Genomic DNA, 22,296 nt, shown 5'->3' with positions numbered 1-22,296 from the left:
GGAACCGTTGTATGTAACATGGTTTACCTATACAGTTGCATCATATGCATATGCAATATACATCCCATTCATTGCGTCTTAAATTATCCATGTCAGTATGTGGATTATGCTTTTAAAATCATTTATAAGCTCAAGAGATGTGGAAATGATGGCAAAAGTCAATGACACACAGAATGCTATTGTATTTGTAACAGAAATAAGTGATGTGCTGGTAATCTAGATGTAGATGTTGTTATACCCGTTTTCTTATTTCATGTCACAAGCACAAAAACACACGCACACACTTTCATATATTTTCATCATACATCAAGTTTAACAGCATTGCTTAGAGCATTAAACCAAGAAGTGTAAAACTTCTCACTGCATACTGCTGAATTCTTCAAGCATATTATTTAAAACATTGGCTTTCCTGAGTTTTTGACTAACTGTCTGTGTTGTTCAATGAGGCATTGATCAATATGTAAAAATGAACCGAAGTTGATATACAGTGCAAAAAAGCATCAAAGCTACTAAGAAGACACGTCCTATTCTGTGCTGAGGTTGAGGATTGTCATTTAGTCCTGAGACAAAGAGAAGTTGGGTTTCAGTGCTTTTTTCGAACTCCCAACTGTCTAAGCGATGCACGATCCTCATTAGAAGAGAAGCTCCACTTTTGAAGTTTTGAGAGGCGTGACTGACTCAAAACCAGGTATCTGGATAATTCCTGGGGCCTTTTGGTCTTCCAAACCGGTTCCCAAATCCTGTGGAAGATGAATATGGCATCATATGTATAGTATACTGTAGGATGAAATGAACCAAATATATATAAATGTCATAATGAAGTACATGAAGGCCTACCAAATCTGAACACTGACGATGCGGCACCGTATGATGAAGGTGGTGTTTCAGATGGAGCAGGAGTTAGTGGAGGGCCAATTTTAGCTGAGAATATAGTTTTTACACATGTCAGTCCTATGTGTCTTATAGATATCAGTGCTTTTATTGAGGTAGGACATAAATCAGAATTACTTACTTTTTTGTTTATTTCTGAAAAATTTCAGGCTCTAGATAAAGGAAGCAAATAAAAAACCAAACAAACAAAAAACAGATTTAGCCAGCTACAACTTCAAAAGTTCAAGTACTAATCAGGGGCGCGTGTGTATAACTCTTGTGTTACCCTTGTTCGAGACATGGACTTGTCGTTATTTTTGTCTGATTTGTTTCCGGATGGCTCTGCGTTCAAGGAGGCCCTGCGGTTCAGATCTTGATGTCCCACTTGCGTCGACAAAGACAGAAACAGATGAGAAATTACATTGTTTGCTGCTATCTTTGCAAAATACATTACTGAGTCTTTTTAAAAATCTCCACAGAGGTTTTTGATATCACAAGATCTCGCAATAGCTTATTTAATGAGTATACATGTGTCTAAAAATAACTATGTAAGAGAGGCTACTGTGTAATGTGCAGTCCTGTTAATGTTTGAGGCAACTCACCACTTCCTCCTCCAGCTGCGACCACAGGAGGTGGAGCTAGCTGACAAACTGCTGAAAGGGGCTCTGCAAGTGGAAACACAATGATAAACTACCCCCAGTATAGACAAAATCATTTAGATTAATCATGAACAAGGCAACAACAAGCTTGGCACATAACCCATCATGTTTTTTTTAATCTCTTGCTTTGGTAAAAGATGCCCCCCTGTGGTGTAGATATGTATTTTTAAATACTCCCCTTAAACCTGCATGCTGTTGCGTGTACTGAACAAATAATTTGGATGGTGAGCTACACTGCTGCATTAAAGGCAAGGTCTGGAGTGCTTAGGGTTAAAACCTAGCCTTATGTAGCACATGCTTGACTACCCCTATGACCTATGCTCCAGGTCATTCCTCTCTCTCTCCCCTTGTTTCCTGTTAGTCTCTCTGCCACTATTTTACTTACAAATAAAAGCAAACAATCATTCTACTCCATCAACTTCAAACGACATCATTCTTATTTCATTATCAATGAAAAGACCAAAAGCAACACCTATTTGATCCTACTGTTACCGTACCCAAAGCCTGATATGTTGTATTTATCAGTCTCATCGACCTCTATCGTTGTCCAAAATCTTTTTTTTTTTTAAATACATGTCACCATTGCACTGGGTGACTTTCTTTTTTTTACCAGGAACTGTTGTTTATTTTGAGTTGACTGTCCTGCTATCAAACTTCTACATTTGCAACTAAAAATAGTCCCCATCAGATATAGTATTTACTGTTTGAGTAATGTTAACTAAAAACTAAAGGCGCCAGTACAGAAAATGGTTTTGCTTTTTTTTTTAAACGAAAGTATATACTCCTGACACTCTAGATTTGCACCTTCAGCAGGAACAAGTGGGCTTGGCGCCCAGTGTCTTAGACTAACAGAGGAAGTTGAAAAGTTATTAATGGACAAACTCTCACTTTTTTTTGTGTGTGTGAGATGTGGTGACAATAAGAGCAATAAGAATGATGCTAGCCTCCCCCTTTAACTGTCATTTCTAAAGTGAAAGGAGAGGAGGAAAGGAGATAAAACTGCTTACCTGGTTTTGAAATTTTAGCCCGAACACTCTGGGGGGGAATATTTGAAAGCAAAAAAAAGTGTTATGACACTCAAATGTTCCCCTAACGAATGGAAACTTTGACCTATCATGTTAATCATTGAGGGGAGTATAATGAAGTGATTCATTGAATGTCACTGTTTTGTGTGCGGTCTGTTTTAAACAGTCTAACCCATAGATTTGTACATATTTGATCATCATTACCTTGCTCCTGCTCATGACAACATCAAGGAATTTCTTGGGCTGAGAGGTACCGTCCCACTCAGATGAAGTACCTACCCTTGATGAGGGCTGTGTTGTTTGTAAGGGTGGTGGGCCTAGCGCAGTGCTCTGGTGATCTGTTGGAAAAGGGCAGAATCAAACAAAATGGCCCCTCTCTTAGACAACAAGTACTGTCGCACATGCTAAATTGTGTGACTCTGTTGTAAGGTAGTCGATGATACACTTACTCTCCACTGTGGTTAGGATGAAGGACTCTGGGGTTCTGTCAGGAAGGGGAGGAGTCAGACTCTCTTCACCTTCACCACAAAATATAGCAAACAACAACTTATTATTTAAAAGGAACGGCGAATTCATTAAGGGGTCATCATTTTAATATCTAATGTCAGTTCAATTATGCATTTGTATTATTTTACACATTTGTACATCTTGGTTTTGAAATGGCATAAGCAGAAATGTTTAGTATAAACTCAAAGCAAACATTTGCAGTGAGTTTATGAGGTCACCGTTCAGCCTGCTGAGCTTACTTTGAGGAAGTGGCGAAGGAGTGAATGGGTCTAGAGATGGGCAGTGTAGATTGAGGTCTGAAGTCGTATCTAATGCAAGATCAGGATGTGTTACTGGTACTAAAGATACCACAAGAACATAAAGGAACAAAAAGAAATCAACAAGACATATTTAGTAACTGATCAGTGGTACATAATACCATATCTTGAAACTCCCTGAATGGGATGAAAAAGGGACATGACCGGGTAATGTCAAAAATGTTACAAGTTTCAATTTTAATTCATTATAATGTAATTTCACACCATATATTTTTACATTGTCAATTATAAGCCAGAGCATATACATTTAGCCCTGAACATTGTTAGCACAAAAATCTTACCTGTAAAGGTCATTGTTGCTTTTAGACTCTACAAGAAAGAGAAGTATGTTAGTGTTATTTCTACAATACATGTATATATCGCCTAACATATGAAGTACCACTTTACAATGTATGGTTTGGGTGACACATGTATCATCCACATTTTCAATGGTGGAAGCTGTTTGTCAACTTCATGTATGCGCACAAAATATGTGGATATATTGAACATAATTCCCCATTCCATTTATCTTTTAAATAATCATGGCACTAACTCGCAGGAGGTTATATATCTGCCGGTGACGACACTTTATTCTTACCTTACTCCTCAACCAAGGTTTCGTTTCGTTTTCATCTGCAGAGGAAGCTGGCATTGAGTTACCAGACCATTCTGAAGACATTCCTATTCTGTTCAGGTGCACTTCCTGTGTGACCGCGAACTTCTGCTCCACAGAAGCTGAGTGGTAAGCAAGAATAACACATTTCATTATAATATATTCAAGTAAAACCTATAGTCTACAACTGTTTGGTTATTGTTTAATGGATATTGATTTACGATATTATTCAGTCACCTTCATTAATAGCCAACTCAAATGATTCTGGGGTTCTCTCTGGAAGTGGGGGGACAGGTGAGGGGGGGCCACCTGAGAATAAAGAAATACGAATCCTGGTTTATTCTTGATATTGTGCTCACATCATTATGACTTGAGAGATTCAGCTCGAAGAAAAAGTAAATCGGTATTTAATAGTCACTTAGAAATTGTGAGTCATCCTAAGACACGTAGCACTCAAAGACAGCTGAGTATCACTTCTGAGCTCGGTATCACTTTAAGAGTTTCAGATATTTTACACTTACTGAATGTTCTCTCAACTCCCAACTGCTTGACAGCCTCTGCAGCAGCATTAGTTGGAATGATGACCGTTAAAATTTCACTGGGATCTGAGAGGACAAAGACAAAATCACATCTTGTAACACTCTAAGTCAAGAATATATTAGTAGCCTGCATATTGTAGCAACATCGATATATAGCCTTCAGAATGAGAATATGATTGGATGATGAGAAACAGTGAAAATAGGAACTCATACAACAAACCTAATAGTGAGGATTACGCTCGGAGTATGTCTTACAGAAATTATTGGTTTATATTTCAGACTTTTATCTACGCTGAAATAACTAACCTGTATCAACAGCCAGTACATAAGATTCAGGGGTTCGTTCAGGCACCGGAGGAGGAGCTTCCTCATCAGTATGAGCTTCAACAGTACCTAAAAATGCACATCAATCACTACAAATATCTACAAGAGTAAATTCTACTACCCCATTGCTTATCTATATCACTAAAAATACATGCACATGACCATTTACCAGATGTAGAGTTTAGATCCAGGGTCTGGTCATTCAAAGACAATGAAGGCATGCTGAGGGCAGGGCCAGCCGTCCATTGTTTGGTGTCTTCAGCGCAGTCCACTGATGCCTCGTCTGATGAAGGGGAGCTAAACGGGGTGTCAAAGTACGGGTCCTCCACCATCAGACACAGGGCTTCTGCCACAGCTGTTGAAGGTGGAGGATCCAATGACGGTATATCATCACCCTGTATCCCCTCCTCTACCCCAGTTGCTTTCTGGCTAGTATGCACCAGTTTAGGTGAGGTTGTTGGTCCATCCTGCAGGTTCTGAGTGGTGGCCAGAACCTCGGGAAGGCTCCAGTGCAGATCCCATTGTTGCTGGTCCCTCTGCTTGTCCCTTGCTTTTGAGAGGGCAATGAGACTGTGTAACGCAGAGGGCAACGGTGTGTGGTTTTGTGGTAAGACATCCCTTTCCTCATCAAGCAGGTGCTGGAACTGTGGTTCCAAGTCCAACTCCTCTCTCAAGTCAGAGAACTTGCTTTCACAGTTAGGCATGATAGCAGTTGGTACCATTGTCACCTGTCCAGTTTAATAAGAGGGTGTGAGCCACAACAGTTTTTTGGTCAATTAATATTATATATACGTTGAAATGATTTGGTTTGTTCTATGTAGTCATATTATCTTCTGTAATATTGTGTTATTTAAAAAATGTTTTGGTGGAGGCTTTGAATAAGTCCATTTCGGTAATTTGGGTAATTTTTGTGCAAAATAAACTACACTAAACTAAACATATAAATGCATAAATATATTAAATTAGCATGTAAATGCATAACACAAAGCAAATATGAATTCTGGATGATTAATATTTAGTATCATGGTAAAGGCATGCAATAGTATGCAGTATGTAAATAAAAAGGTCCTTAATGTTTTGATTAGTATTTAGCTTCAAGTAAAGCAGTAGCTCAATTGATACAGCCTTCATAGTTCATTACTGAATCACCCAGCCTGCCATTTCATGAGTTTCCACTCTGATTGCGTGACTGCATCTCTGAATTGAATGTTACTGAAACCACAAGAAAGCCTTTCAAAACTGTTTCTGTTTACTGTGTATGGTGATAATTCTGGTTGTGCTTGTCAGGTGATGTTGGTGGATTACTTACTACATGTTTCCATTGTTTCTGTGATCTGTGTTCCTAGTTGCTCACCTCATTTCTGCAAGTCTTCATATCCATGGGCTGCAAATATCTCTCAAACAGTAACTTGATAGTTCTGTAGACCAGATCGTATTGTTCCTGAGGTTAAGCAACAAAAACCTGCTCTGTTAGGTGACACAGCCATGATGCGTGACGCACAAAATCCCATTTATCACAAGATCGTTGATAGATTGATGCCACTGACATGTGGCTCAGCTTGTTGGATGATTTTTTACATGTGACAAAAAAGAAAAAATTGGCACCTACCTTGGTTTGAACCACTGAGGGCCTCTGGGTTCTCATGTTTTGAACTAAGTCGTAGATACTGAAATCTGGAGGGATCATCTAAAAACGACAACAAAGAGCACAACACACTTCAGATCTGAAATCAATCTGGTTTTAGATTGATAATTTGCAGAAAGTGAAGGACTATCTCACGTGTTTATTCAGGAGATTCCAAGTATAATCAATGGCACATAAGGCTCCTGTTCTACCACATCCAGCACTACAATAACAGGAGAAAAGAGTCAGATTTCAACCACTCAGATTATCTACAGCAAGAAATGTCTTTCTGTATAATCACTCAAATAATTTGTTTTTATGGAAGAGTTGAAGAAGACATCAGACATGATAGTAAACAAACACTATTTTATGATTTGTCTTTATTTTTGTAGTATTTATTGTACTGCATTGCCTCATCTCAAAAAGGCTAATTTCAGTGAACTTCTTTAAAGATTAAAGTGTGATCAGCATCTACCCCGGGACCAAGTGGTATACGAGAGACGCCCGATGCGACTCTGCGGCCATGAAAACTTTTGCGGAGGGTATGGGAAAAAGGACACTCCCAACACCAGTAAACCTGCACAGGTGGAGAATGAGGGAGATCCCCTTGTGCAAGTTAAGTAGAGGGAGAAGCACGTTGGTGCACATACTGGCAAGGTGCAAGACTACTGGCAAGGTGCAAGACTGCACCTGTGGTCATTCATTATGATTTTCCTGTATATGTAGACTGCTCCTAGCTAATGCAATAGAATACAGCAGGATACACTACAGTAGTTAAGAGTATAATGTTCTGTCTTTATTTGCACTGTGTCAGACAGTGAACCCATTATATGCAAAGTCTAAGTGGAGGTGTAGATAGGTTTGTGATATTGGGTCTATAGATGCCTTTTACCTGTAAATTAAGGAACAACATCACAGTTTCTTTTTACTGTAAATAATGTTATTGGCATTTTGTGACAGCTGTGGGTGACTCTCTGGTATGTAGGTTGGATCTGCCACTGACTCAACATTCTATTTCTGACACATCATCCTCAAAAACATGTGGGCATGTTATGTTATGGCAGTTTTTTTTAATATGAAAGTATCATAATGTTCTCTTTCAGGCTCTGAGAGATCCCAGGCCCTCTTTAACTACTCAAAAAATATACTTAACACTGTTGATACTTCATGACTTTCCCTAATTTTATGAAAAATGCTCATAAACATGATTTTGAACTGATGACATGCTTCAGAGGTCTTATACAAAGAATGACACATTACTTCTATTTGGGATCTCAGAGATCCCACCAATAAAACAAGGTGAAATTCCCTGGCAAATCCCAAATATTAAAAAAAAATAATATTAATAAAGATTATTAAGGTTCCTGTTATTGGAGATATGCCAGTATGTGGGATAACATAATGTACATTTCTATATTAGTAAATTACTTTTTGTCAAATGAAAGGAACACATTATTTTGATGCATTAAATGTTTTCCTTATTTGATGCAACAGTGCTTGATGGTCATGTTAGTTTTTTGTCAGCATCATGAAATGTGCAAAAGCCCGGTTTGGGGCTTTTAAAAAGGTCAGAGGAAAGAAAAAACAAAATTCAAAGGAAGAATCTGTGGAAAGGAAGAATCTGTGGGACCCCTGACAATAAAAAAGTGAAATCAATGTCAGTCTTTTGCATGTGGACTGTTGCAAGTGATGATCCTTCAGGTAAACTCTGTGATTTTAAGTTAAATGGTAGAGGTATGCCATAGCATATGTGCTGGAAAATCTGAAGGGAAATGCCCACACGTATTTTAAAACCTAGTGGGTCGTTGTCTACCCACCCACACACACTTCCTGTCTAAAAGAGAAGGGAGGAGGGGCCTAAACTCTAAAGCCTGAGCCCTGAAGTAGAGGACATGTGCGTGCTGCCCACAAGCAATGTGTTCCCCTTGTAACGATTAAAACCAAAAGTGTGATTCATGTGTTCAGTGTGTTTTGTTTTCACACATTGAAACAGAAATGTGAAATGTCAAGCATTGTTACAGGTTATCTCCGGACAATTTAACAATTACAGCTTTAAGTGTTTTACATAAATTGCATTAAAATTAAAACAAATCATTAAAAAATTAAAATTAGTATTAAGATATTCCTTGAAGGAGTTTATGGGAGTTGCCTGTCGAATATTTATGGGTATTTATTTTTACATTCAATGCTGTAGTGTTCAGTGACCGAAAGCAGTGGCTAAAAGTGTAAATGGAGAGACATTTGACAAAGCATGAAGGTGCTGAACTATTCACAGCATTGTAAACTTGCAATAAAAGTTTTGGATCTTTACAAAGGACACACTGTCAAGATGCTTAAATGGGTGTGATATGTTCCCTTTTACATTTTTTGTAAGCAAGATGTTAGCAGCCAGATAGATAGATAGATAGATAGATAGATAGATAGATAGATAGATAGATAGATAGATAGATAGATAGATAGATAGATAGATAGATAGATAGATAGATAGATAGATAGATAGATAGATAGATAGATAGATAGATAGATAGATAGATAGATAGATAGATAGATAGATAGATAGATAGATAGATAGATAGATAGATAGATAGATAGATAGATAGATAGATAGATAGATAGATAGATAGATAGATAGATAGATAGATAGATAGATAGATAGATAGATAGATAGATAGATAGATAGATAGATAGATAGATAGATAGATAGATAGATAGATAGATAGATAGATAGATAGATAGATAGATAGATAGATAGATAGATAGATAGATAGATAGATAGATAGATAGATAGATAGATAGATAGATAGATAGATAGATAGATAGAAAGAAACTTTATTGATCCCCTTGGGGAAATTTAGGGTCCAAGCAGCTTAATACAGATAGAGACATCACACATGTGCATAAGGGCTAACAACAAATACATTTGTTTCTCATTAGAAAGTAAAAGATATGATCTGACTTGCTGTATTTACTTATAGCAAGATGGAAAATGTGGTATTAGTGACACACGATGTACTGTCTTAAATTTACGACACGAGCTACAATGACACCCAAGCACTTTACCTTCTACTGAATCTGGTTGAGCTTAAAGGCAACTTCAAATCCTGTCTTTCTTTGATTCAGGCCAAATAAGTACAATTTCTGTTTTGTCCTTATTTTCTTCCCATATAGTCATCCAAGTTGGATTTCTCTTTAAGCAATCTTTTCAACAATTTAGACCAGTGGTCTCCAACCCTGCTCCTGGAGAGCTACTGCCCTGCATGTTTTAGGTATCTCCTCACTCTAACTCGTTATCAGGCAGCTGAGGCTCGTCAAAGGGCTTGATAACGAGTTGATTATTAGAATCAGGTGTGTTAGAGTGAGGAGATACCTAAAACATGCAGGGCAGTAGCTCTCCAGGAGCAGGGTTGGAGACCACTGATTTAGACTGTTGAGGTTGTCAGTGTCTAGAGATAAATATAATTGCGTGTTGTCTGCATATTTGTGAAATTTCACAGCATGTTGTTGTATAATTTGGCCAAGTGGGAGAATACACAGTGATAATAGTGGACCAGGTACGGAGCCCTGCGGATCACCATGTGGAATGTGATTATCTGAGTATTTGACACATGTTCAATAACACTGCCATAAAGACAGTGTGCAACCAGCTGAGAGCCTTTTCAGATATTCCAACTAAACTTTTAAATCTAATCTAATCATCATTACATTATTATACATTGTGTCAAATGCAGCACTTAAAATGAATTAAATTAAGCATCAAGACAGGAACAGCACATCTGCACTTTCTCTGAAGTCATTTAACAGTTGTATTAAGGCAATTTTAGTGCTACAACAGTGCTATTTATCGTGGATGTTATTATTACTGTTTATATACTGCCCTGGGGATTATTTTTCTGATGAAGCCTAGATTTGAAAAAGCCCTGGATTTATTCATAATAGATGGATCAAGATTGTTTTTCTTAACCTTAATCCTACCAAATGCCCCGCATGCCCCAGAGGTATACTTTTTTTGTCATATCTCACAGGTGCTTTCTTTATTTTATCATTTCAATTTTTTAATAACTTTAAAAAGCACCCAATTCTGCCTTTGCAGTTTTAACATATATATTTTTGTTTTACGCAATATGCAAATAAACTGTAACTTTCTTAAAATAATAATGATTTTTTAATTACATAACGAATAATGTTCTGGGAAGAAATAAGTTAACATTTTGCTATGATGGTTGTTTCTTACAGTAGTTTATTGTTGCAGTCCTCAGGGACCCCGGTCAGTCAGTAGTCCTTCTATGTTAAATACACTAGTAGGATGAGGGTTAAGGAGAATTATTTTGTATAAAGAAGACTGACCTGCAGTGGATGCAGATAGGGACGTCATCATGGGCTTGATAGGAACGCATCTCTTGCAACATGCACAAAATGGGAGGGATGGAGTCTGGTACACCGTGATCTGGCCAGTTGACATAATGCAGCTGCTTCAAAGTACGGCTACACTGGAGAAAATAAAAGCATGGTAGAAAATTACAATGCTGACAAACACACATAACATATTTTTGCAAATGTAGGTGGAGGCAAATGACAAAAGATTTCTAGCTGACATTTATAGATTCTATCTCAAAGGTGTCATATGATGATAATATCCTGCTTATTTCAGCTGAATTTCTCTTAGGGTTATTCTCATAGTCAGGGTGTAAACACTACTTACGTTGTGATAAGTCATCCTTAGCGTCCTCGTCAGATAGTCTCCTTTACTTTCCTCGGAATCCTGTACAAAAATACCAGCAGTGTATTGTTAACCTTTTTCTTGCTTTTCAATTTCTTTTGCACTGTATTAATAGTATTATATAAATAATACCAGTGTTGTGTTAAGATAGCATGAAATAATAATATCATCATGTTTCTGGACTATTTCTTGGAACCCATCAAAGTAGGAAATGGAACTGTGACAATAAAAATACTCACACAGTAAACTGTAAACGGCTCACAAACAAACGGTTCCTCTTGTTTCTCGGGCCAGTAGCGCTCACACTTTTTCTACAAAACAAGTACAGTGTTTCTCACATTTAATATTTCAAATTTAGAACAGGTCCAGCCGAGTGAAAATGCCCTCAGTATCCACAATCAACCACAACAGTTTGTGACCTAGCGCAGTGGTTTATAAAACTCAGCTGACTGCAAATACACATACAATGCAGAAGTACTGACAGTATGCAAACAATGGAACAAAGACTTTATGTTAAGAGAAAGAAAATTGTGCACATCAGTGTAGAAAATGGTATTACCTTTCCCATCTCAAATTCTCGACAGGCCATCACTACGACCTAGAATCAAACCAGAGAGTTAGAGATATAATATACCAAAATATAACAGACAACTGGGATTGGGGGAGTTCATCCCCAATTATTTTACCACCCAAGCATGCTAATGGTTGTTTTGGGAGCAACATGAATGTGTTAAATCACCTCTTGGGCCTGGTTTACTAAGATAATTTACCCAAATAAAGGGTACTAAATTGTGTGTTCAGTGCATCAGATTGCACGTTTGGTAAGCGTGCGTTTTGTGGGTGATCTACTAAGAATAGCTGCGCAAATGACAACAGGGCACAGACAGCGGTATATAAATGAGGGCTTTGCGTGTCTTAATGGAGAGTTTGGACAAGCAGAAAGCCCGCAAGCACAGAATGAAATTTGATCCTATGGAATAAGAGGTTTTAGTGGTTAACAAATATATTGAGTTATAACAAAAATATCACCAGAGAAACCTGTATTTAGGAAAGTAATTGTGACTAAGTCAATGCTGTTAGTTAAGCCAAAAATATCCCTTCCCAAAATATTAACACAGGTGGAAAAAATCAGCTCTCTGCGTATTCTGTTATTGTGCCTCCGTCTCCTCCTCTCCACAGTGAGAGCCAGTTACTACCTGCCCTCCAAACGTATGAGCTAAATTAACTCCAAGTTTGGTAAATCACAATATGTGTGCTAGATTACCATATTTGCATTTTCTCCTCCCTGTATTTTGCACACTGAGGTAAAAACACCCCATATTGCATATTCATTATGGCTAACACACTAAATGGACAGCGCACATTATCTTGCACATTTGAAAGACGCACGCCTCAGTGCACCCTGTTAGTAGATCAGCTTGCACATTTTTTTGTGGGTGATCTCAAGTTTACACATGTATTTTAAACACGCAAACCTTTAGCAAATCAGGCCCCTTGTTGTGTCCACAGATGACAAGCAGGTCGTACCTTTATGTTGTACTCCCAAAGCATCCTCAAGTAGTCCAGTACTGTGTGGGGAAGAGGACCCTGAGTAGCAATGTAGGCCCTGGAACCTGACACTCCCTGTACGCAAAACACAGCTCACATTCAAGAGTCAGGCAATATAATGCAATATTTGCACAAACCAGTATACATCAGGAACATATACAGTATGTATGAAGGAGGATATGTTTAGTCATAACTAAAATTAAAACATTTTTTTTAATCCTCCATAAGTATGAACACAAACTGTACTTCATATGCAATATATATGAATCTAAAGTATTCACTGTTAATTTACCTTGATGAAACTGGCGTTGATGTAGTCCGTGTCATTTTTAGAGGTGTTGAGTATGAGCCTTACTCTGCTGTGGTCAACTAAAATGAGAGAAATATAATTATAATATAACTTTTAAAGTATGTTGTTATGTTATGACTGCTTGACACAGGAGTCATTGACTTTACTGTATTTCTTGATACTAGATAGTCATATTCCTCACTGTCCAATAATAATAAATATTACACAATACATTGGAATACAACATAAATATCTTACTATGATTAGTAACGCCCGTACCACATTATTAAGTCATCACATACATAAAATGTAGATTATTTGCCTCACAGTGTTAATTTAGCTCATGCCTCTTTAATCCATCCACAGCCATTTTTAACATTAGTGCGTTAGTGTAAGTAAATAGAAATCCAAAAGTCATAGTGTCTTAGTGATATCTTATCTGAAACTGTGCTGATGCACAATGATGTTCATCATCGTATGCAGAAGTACAGAACAAACAAATCTGCCTTAAGTGAAGCTTACAGGGAACAATGTCCTTGTATCGGTTCTTCTTGACGTTTTCCTGCTTTTCTGCTGTTTTGGTGGGGTAGGTCTTGTCAGTGCGGTACTTAGTTGACTGGCTTTTCAACCTCTGAAAAGCACAAAAGAAATAAAGTGTCTGTCAGAGGACTCTTTTTTTCCTTGTTAAAAACACGCCAAAGAAAGAGCTTTTCGAACTAATTCTAAACAGCTGAGTTCACTGCTTAAAAAATGACCCTGTGGTGGGTAAAATATTACCTTCATGAAGGTTAATATTCTGCCTTGTGTCAAAGATCAACACCATGGTAATTCTTGAGTTCTGTTTTAGCGATTGTAGATTTCTTTAAATTATCAAACGTTCTTGTGTTTATAGAATTGTACTGTGGTTTCATGTCTGCTCCGTTTCACACCGTCATGGTCTTGTATTGCACAGAAACATAATTGTATGCTGATACTGCTCATTGACAAAACATGACAGGTGCAATTGGGAGAAAGCTTTCTCTTACGGCACATAATTCTGTAACATATTGTAACATGCCTTGGGTTATGTGAAAGTGATGCAAGCCACAATAAGCAACACCAAGTTTCACAGTCAGTGGAAGGCAAGTGGTATCAAAGTGGTATGATTTTCAGTATATCTGCGTAAGGTTTCTTTAGGGCACAAAAATAATTGTAGGAGTTTTGAAAAAAAAAGCTGCCAGGTCATATTTAACTCAACAGTCGTCTGGCATTTTCTGCAGTATTTTGTGGTAATACGGAAAATAGTAGGCAAATGACAAGTACATGTGACTAATTGCACATTCGTCAGACACGGTCAGTTTGTATGTGATTCAACCCCAGATGACCAGAATCTGTGAGTAATTTTACTAGAAATTGACTTTGTGGCTTACAAACAGAGAGGATTTCCATGTGGAATTTACTTGGTGGAAGGTTTGACACAGAAATTAAAGTCATGGCACGTCCCTGCTTACAGGATTTGTTAAGACACTGCTCTTTTTGTTCAGAGGCCAGTTCTCACAGTTCTACACAGTCTGTTAAAGGCCTTTGCGGACCATCTGCACTGCTAATACCACAGAGTGCTTTTTGTTCTTAAAGGAAGTGATGCAATAGACCCTTTCCTCTAGAGTGGTTGGGTTTGTAACGGCATGACAGCAGAGGGGCAGCATGTGAAACACACTGTGCTGTCTTCAGGCAACGACATGTCACTCATCACCATGGCAGCAGCCCACAGATGATGTCATTCCTGGGGCTCATGACTTTTGAGGGAGAGTATTGTGGGCATATACATATGTTTGTACGTGAATGCACGTAATGATAAATGTCGAAATGAGTAGTCTGTGTTAGTTTAGTGTTATCATGCATTTGCTTATGGGTCTTCCTTGTTCATGCGCCTTCAATGACAAGCATCAGTGCAAAGAGGAAGCACAGATGTGGCGTTAGGGCTGTGAATACAGTAGCAGCAGAAGTGTCACTTCCCTGAACAATGTCTTTAGTTAAAACATTTGAAGTCTAGAACACCACTAACTTTCACTTTAAACAAACATATACATTTTAATGTGGTTTCTGATTATGTAGTAACGTATGTCAAACTAAGTCGACTCACAACAGCACTTCAACAGAAGGAACATAACTTTCGACTCACCGCAAATTCCCCAACAATTCCATTCGGTGCTCCCTTGTCCACAGCCTCTAGTCTCTCCAGCTGAGCCAGGAGGATCCTCAGTATCCTGGCCTGCTGCTCCATGGCTGGCTGTACACTGCCTGGGATAGGATACCTTTCACAGGCATGTCAGGAAAAAAAGGTCCTCATCCACAGGTCATCAGAAGTGACGCTGTGGCTTGGGTTCTCAGGCTGTTTGTACTTCTGTTGCTGCTGTACAGAGCACTTCTCTATTTCAACTCTTACATCAAGGAACTGTTTTGAGAGAATGCGTGAACTGTCTTAGAGGAAGCAAGAGTAAGCTAACAGGTTCTGTGGTCAGATTAAAAATATTGCCGCGCCCCCTGGGTGTCTCTCACTGGGTCCTAAAGTCAACCGGGTGTTTGATTGCATGGCAGTGGTGCAGAAGGAATGGGAGGGAAACACCCGCAAATAGAGAGGGCTACACATTTATGAATATAAACAGGCACCAACAGCTGTGCCTCCCTAAAGTCAGAGTGCAATGCAGGCAGTCTAGCCTGTTGGACAACATGCCAGAACACACAAGATGAGTGGAGGAGGGATGTGGGTAGGGATGGAGGCAGTGGCAGAGGGAGTGGCTATGAGAGGCTGTTTGAGACTCCTGATGTTCTGAGCCAGCAATTAGAAGCAATCCACTCATCTCTCTTGGAAGCCATACACCTTCCCACCTGTATAGACTGGCATTTTCATAAACTTTTTACAATGTCTACTGAAATGGTTTTATGTTGTCCTTTGTACATTTCTTTATATCTCTGTGGTTGACCACTCCTTGAAATTCCTGTTTTTATTGTATATTCTAAATTTAGTTTTATTTCTGTATGTTTTCTGTCTCTGTTTCTTTCTCTATTCTTCTATGGGTTAGGGTTAGGGAACCTAAGGTATATTTTATGGTATTGTATTTTGTGAAGCTTGTAACGCTGGTTTTGAAAGGCGTTATAGAGTTGACTTACTGACTGTACAGTATGTCCACAGCTGCCATGTCTTTTGATAAACCTAAAACAAGCTCCATCAAATCTGATTGGAAAGGTGATCAAGTATTATTTAAGTGAACTCTAAGTGACATTTTTTTGTGAAACTCAAACATATGGTTTCTAATTTCACTGAGTAGGCTTTAACACATTTAAAGGAACTAGGGGAATCAAGTCAGCCGTATTAGACTTCCCCTCTATCATATATAGCCAGCTAATTGCTGATAAGAGCATGAATAGAAACAATAAACATACACAGTACCTGTCAAACGTTCGGACACACCAAAGTGTACAATGTCAGAATGGCCTTTATAGCTAGTTTAATTATATAAAATACAGAAGGCCTACAGTACTTCAGTATGATAAGGAAAACACAGTGACTTACCAAGGCAGCTAATATGCAGTTCATGTGACAGGTAGCATGATATGTCTTAGTTACTTGTCAAATAATGCCTTCTTTTTCAGATAACACATGGTGAAGACATAAGGGCAATGCACTGCACGGTGCATTTAGTAGGGGTACTCATCAGTGGGATGGGGACATCTAGTGGCTGACATTGAAGAGAGTAGTTTATTCTTTGGTTTTCAGGATTTTATTGAACCATTTTCAAATCAGACAGAATCAAGTCTAATATTATAAATGGGTACACAATTGGATAGTCAAAGAGGCTGAATAAAATGATGGAAGACCAAGTCCAACTATGGTGTGTCGCTATATAGAAAATACAAGTTGCCATTATAAAACTAAGTCTTTACATATTCAACAACAATTCAACAACACAAGCGGAAAGTACATAATGCAATACGTGTGTTCAAAGCATGGCAGCATTTTCTGTAACCCCCCCAGGCACTTACAGGAAGAGACGAACGACGGATGATCACCAAGGTCCACCTCTACTTCCTGAATGAAAGTCAATTTAGGTTTCACACACTTACTTTAAACATCAAAATGAGGATACTGTATCTGATTTTTCTGATCCATGGTAAGTTAACTCATTTTTACAGCTTATATTTATTAACATTTTTTAACTTGACATTTTCAAAAACATCTGCCCAAATGATTACTTTTTGAAGATAAAAAATGCATTACAATATTTAACATTTAAGAGTTCTGTTACTGTGAATACCTACTTCAAGACACACAATTCACTAATCATTTTAGCTGTAATTTAGCAAATTTGTTTAATAACAGGAATATAAATACACAAAATATGCAAGTACAGTACCTATTGTTCCCTGTTTGAAGTTAGGCACTCTTATAACGGAAGTTGGGGTTTTTTCACGTGCATGGAAAATATTTTCAGATGTTGGAGTTATTATTCACATAGAAACAAGTTAACAACCAAAAACAAACATACTGGTATGTCACCAACCAACATATGTGACTAGTTTTTTGTTTACAACGTTGATATTCAAATTTGAGTTTGAATATATAATGGAACATAATATATCTGATTGCTGTGCCTGTAAGCATTTTCATTCTGATTAAACTCTATCTTTCAGCAAGTCTTCAGCTCCGGTGTGATAAAAAAGTGATTACTGCACATCTTGGAGGTGAATTCACTCTGAGCTGCACATTTGATACTACAAAATTCCTGTTTAATAAAAAGTACTGGTGCAGAGGGGACGCCAGAGAATCCTGTAAGATTTTGGTGCATTCAGAACGTGTTGCTAAAGCCGAAGACAAGTTCATCATAATAGATATGAGAAGAAGAGGGCTGTTTGTGAAAGTCTCACACCTCAAATTTGAAGACGCTGGAAAGTATTGGGTTGGGATTGACAAAATATATGCCGACATCATGACTTCGGTTAATGTGATTATAACTGAAGGTAAGATTTTTTTTTTAATGGACCTTTTAATGATTACCTTGAAAAATATCACAATATCAGTGACATTTCGTCATCTATGTCAAGCTGAATGATTTCAAATATATGAATTGCTTCTTTGTATCAGTTCCAGTATCTAAACCCACACTTTGGCCCTTGAGCCCTCTGGTGGACAGGCCTACATGTTGGGGACAGCAAGTGACTGTGCGCTGTGGTTGTGCGAAGGGTACTGGCATTCGTTACACCTGGTATCAGAACACTCAAAACGAGGACCATGTGCTTCACAACACACCCGACTTGAGCCTACACTGTGGCACAATGGAAGAAGACAGTCAATATTTCTGTATTGCCACTAATGACATCAGCAGCCAGAAGAGTGATCGTCTCTCTGTGCACGTTCTGATGCATGCAGACAGCAGCTGTATTTACGTCATTCATATGCAGGGTAGGCATTGATGTGATGTTATTTCCTTTTCTGCTATATAGCATTGCTTTATATAGCAATGGGTGTGATTATGGCATGTCTTAATGGCTTTATGATACCTTGCTGCAGGTTTAGTAAAGATGCTTATACATACATTATTATAATGTTTTTGTAAGGTTTTTAATGGTTATCTGCATCAAGAGCAATGGCGATTTTTACTGTAAACTAATAAAGATCAAACAAAATAACCTTATTTTAAACTTTCAATTTTCCTGTGAAAAGCTATATACAGAGTGAGTGTAGGATATAAGTACACTGAAAGTCAAACCATGAGATGCTCTGTTACTCTTCAATACAGTGATGTAACAATGAAAATTTTCCAGCCAGGTTTGTAATTTTTCTAAGGTTGTGGCTCTGTTTCCTCTGTGCAAGACATCGTTGACACTTCCCTTCTTTTAAAATTCTGTTGTAAGAATGAGAGTTCTTTCCTAAATTACACTCTTACATCAGTTTCAGGTTATAACCTGTAATGCAAAGTAGGTGATTGTGATACTGTAAATGATTGGTATATTTGATAATTATGGATTTTGCTTTATTATTGTTTTATAATAACTACTGAATTAAAGCACCTGACTGTAGAATTTGACTTTGGTGCCCTCCAGTGGAAGTTTTAAAGAGGACACTGTAGCAAACGGTGACCCTGCAGTTGTGTCCCAGGATACATATTGTGCAAGTTTCACTGAGATTGTTTCATGTGTCTGCAAACAAAGACTTAAAGAAAAAAAAGAAAGAAAGATAAACACTCAAAATTTCTAATACCCAAATGGTCTTTAAGTAGGAATATATATTATAAACATGATGCTTTGGACTATGATTTGTTGTGACGCTGTTGTGAAACTTTTATTGTACAGGGAACAGGTTCATAAAAGAACTGCAATATAATGTTTTTCTTTTAATCACCAGGCCAACCCATTTACGATTGTTCTGACAGAATGAGCACCAGCACCACCATTACGCCACCGCCTCTGACTTCCTGCAAGGCTAACACAACATTTCCCCCTGACATAAGAAACCAGCCTTCACAAACCAATCAAACCGGTCAACATTTCCTCTTTAGCACGTTAGTCAATGCATTTTTCTACTCCCTTTAATGTGAATACTAGCAAGTGAAACGCATTCATAAATACTTAATTTAACGACTCCACACACTGTTGTCTGAGAACTGGTCACTTATCTAATCTTTCTTTTCCTTTTTTTCAGGTCATGGAGCGGGTTGCCTCTGTGGTATACACTGCTGCGTTGGGGTTCATTTGCTTCCTTACTGATAGTTCTGGGCATAGTACTCAGATTTATAAAATCACAGCAAAATATTAAACGTGCCAGGAGAAAGAGGAGAGTTCATTTACGTCGAATGCCCTATTTGGCACAGTGACCTCCCTTTTACAGGAGTAGATATGTGGAAGTCATATCAGTTTCTGTGACATTGGCTTCATGGTTTTATTGTTTACCAAAGTTTGATAACGTGATGATTTGCGTAGTGTCTGGGTCATAATGTACGTCAATATGTTTATTAGTGTGTCTCATTGCAGCATGTATGAATATAAATCACTGTTTTAACTTAATTCAAATAATATAGCACTTTCAACGACCATGCTTTCCATATAAAATAATTAATCTGGCACCTCAAATTAATATTTATTAGATCATATATTGATGAAATATTTTAATAAACTGCAGCAACTATTATATTATCTATACATGTTAATATAGATTTCCCTAAAATCTGAGAAAAAGTGGTTTATGTACACTGACAAAACCATTTGAAGATAATAGTATAAGGTATAATTGTCAATATGGCTTTATAAAAATCATTCATCTTCCATGATACAATATCAACTGCTCTTAATTGAATATTTTTTTATCATTCAAAATCTTTTGATACTGTTAATATTGATTATTTGCTTAATTATCCAGATATGGTTTAAAAGACACTGTGTTGAAATGCTGTATTTTTAACACTTTAGTTATAGAGACTTTTTATCATTTATCAGATAAGATTGTTTAAAATGAACAAGCTGTCACTTAGTATTAAAAAAAGAGGTTGCAGTTAGGATGATTATTCTGTTATGTGTGTGACGTTAACTTCATCCCCAATTAATCTTACCTTCTTGAATTGTATTACAGTCTAATCTATCCTTACTTAAATAACTAACATTGTCAGACTATTGCTACCTCTACTCATCTTAAATGTTTAACTGTCTTTAGTATCAATTAACTTCAGACTTGCATGTTTATTTATAAAATGTTATTTCAGTGGTCACTGGTGCCGAGGACTTTTATTATTTTTTCAAATCTAATTCAATTATTCATTCATAGTCTATGAGTCTGAATATCTTCATGTTGTTTTATGTCCAGTAACATGGTTTCATTTTCATCCACTGTAGGTGCTGTTTTGTTATGTAAACCTGTATCTTGTCTTGTTTATATAAGCTTTTCACATCAGTTTAAAGCAGACACACATTGTATGCAGGAGAGGTGCATTAAATGTTTGTCTACTTTAAACTGATGTATATAATCATTCAGAGTATAAAAGTATTTAAGTCTTTAGCAAAGATTGTATTTTGTACATTCAAACAAATAAAACTAAAAGAAGGTAACCACTGAATGTTTATACTGTTGCAGTACATGGTAAAGATGAATGAGTGATGACTGTTAAAACCAGGCCTGGTTTGTTAGAAAGTGGATTAACTTTGATTAGATGAAACACATTCCGTAAGCCTGTGTGTTTATTTTCATTCCATTCTGTCATATAAACAGGTCATACAATGGTGAATTGTGTAACGGGGCGTGTTTGTAGGACATTGACATTTCACAGCGGAAAGCCCAACTTACAAATCATAACCACAAACACAGCCCTCAGTTCAATGTTCAAACCAACAAGGTTGAAGTCAATCCAGTAGTAATGACTTCAGTATGTTGGCTTTATAGTGATAGCTTACACACTGAAACTTAGAGGAATTTGAGAAGTAATTCAGTTAAGGAGTGTGTGATACAGAGTAAAACAAACATGTTTTATGCTGTAGTGAAGGCAAACTATTTCCAGGCAGTTTGGAAATGTAATGACAAGTGATGACGAGTTTAGCTGGAAAACAGATGTTGTTTCTGGAGATATCAAATATAAGGAAATGCAAATGCCTCACCTAGAAATTTGAAAACTTATCTCTTGTGTAAATAATGAATCAGCCATGCTGGTGCTTCATGGCATGGATAAATAAGTTTAGCTTCATGAAAAGAGCATGTTCAAAACTGGACACAGACTACACCATATTGTCCATGAACATGTAAAGTAACGTGCACAGTGTAAATCAGATGTGAAACCAATTTTCGGTGGCTAGAACTCATATAAATCGACAGATGACTCATTCATTATCGGAGAAACAATACAATATTCTTGCATGGCACCACAATACTTAAGTTCCAGTGACTTCTCAAAGTATTGGCCTGTATCTGATTTATGGTAAGGTTAATCATTTGGTGTTCTCTAACAAGGCTATAATTGTTCATCCATCCTCATGAGGAGAGGCAGGATTCCTGATTCAGTACTCACAGTTTATTGTGACTTATTGATTTTTGTTTTTGTTTGATTTTAGCAAAAACTGTTGTTAGTTGGTGCGGCTAATAAATTAAAATCTGAGTTTAAATGTCGAAATAAATAAAAATGTAACTTTTCTCTCAATACATGCCCTTTCCATTACAAAATCCCTGTACTATATTTAGTCCTTCATTTTAAAGGCAGGAGAGAAAAAACTAGGCATAATTCCAAAATTAGGAAAACTTTGTTGCTCAATGGGAAGTACATAACTTCC

The 22,296-nt window shown here is 37.3% G+C and overlaps 1 protein-coding gene across 3 annotated transcripts; it reads right to left on the bottom strand.

Annotated features, from left to right (window-relative positions):
• Window positions 1–294: 294 nt before the first annotated feature.
• Window positions 295–15,420, bottom strand: ptpn22 (protein tyrosine phosphatase non-receptor type 22). 3 transcript variants are annotated; one of them, XM_062427261.1, is made up of 26 exons: window positions 15,173–15,420; window positions 13,534–13,642; window positions 13,015–13,091; window positions 12,702–12,797; window positions 11,734–11,772; window positions 11,414–11,485; window positions 11,157–11,216; window positions 10,802–10,944; window positions 6,614–6,680; window positions 6,443–6,520; window positions 6,188–6,274; window positions 5,003–5,561; window positions 4,816–4,902; window positions 4,492–4,575; window positions 4,208–4,279; window positions 3,956–4,092; window positions 3,660–3,687; window positions 3,301–3,399; window positions 3,004–3,072; window positions 2,759–2,892; window positions 2,537–2,564; window positions 1,473–1,535; window positions 1,157–1,254; window positions 1,013–1,043; window positions 838–921; window positions 295–740 (listed from the first exon to the last, which is right to left on the bottom strand). In XM_062427261.1, exons 1-26 carry the CDS (start codon window positions 15,272–15,274, stop codon window positions 679–681), a joined length of 2,565 nt encoding a protein of 854 aa, XP_062283245.1. In that variant the 5' UTR covers window positions 15,275–15,420; the 3' UTR covers window positions 295–678. The 3 variants fall into 3 exon arrangements, with proteins under 3 accessions (XP_062283245.1, XP_062283246.1, XP_062283247.1); XM_062427262.1 differs by having other exon boundaries at window positions 3,301–3,369; XM_062427263.1 differs by lacking the exons at window positions 295–740; window positions 838–921; window positions 1,013–1,043; window positions 2,537–2,564 and having other exon boundaries at window positions 1,165–1,254.
• Between the last annotated feature and the right edge of the window lie 6,876 nt (window positions 15,421–22,296).

Source organism: Scomber scombrus, chromosome 10 (assembly GCF_963691925.1).
Source record: "Scomber scombrus chromosome 10, fScoSco1.1, whole genome shotgun sequence".
In the NCBI taxonomy this organism is placed as follows: Eukaryota; Metazoa; Chordata; class Actinopteri; order Scombriformes; family Scombridae; genus Scomber; species Scomber scombrus.
This window is presented reverse-complemented; position numbering and strand designations above follow the sequence as displayed.

What these genes read in the sequence shown, in the direction of transcription:
- ptpn22 (XM_062427261.1), bottom strand. Translation starts at nt 15,274, where the DNA reads ATGGAGCAGCAGGCCAGGATACTGAGGATCCTCCTGGCTCAGCTGGAG. An exon ending in AGCCGTTTACAGTTTACTGT is followed by an intron (nt 11,217 to 11,413) that starts GTGAGTATTTTT and finishes ATTTTTGTACAG; the next exon opens with GATTCCGAGGAAAGTAAAGG. An exon ending in TAAGGATGACTTATCACAAC is followed by an intron (nt 10,945 to 11,156) that starts GTAAGTAGTGTT and finishes TATTTTCTCCAG; the next exon opens with TGTAGCCGTACTTTGAAGCA.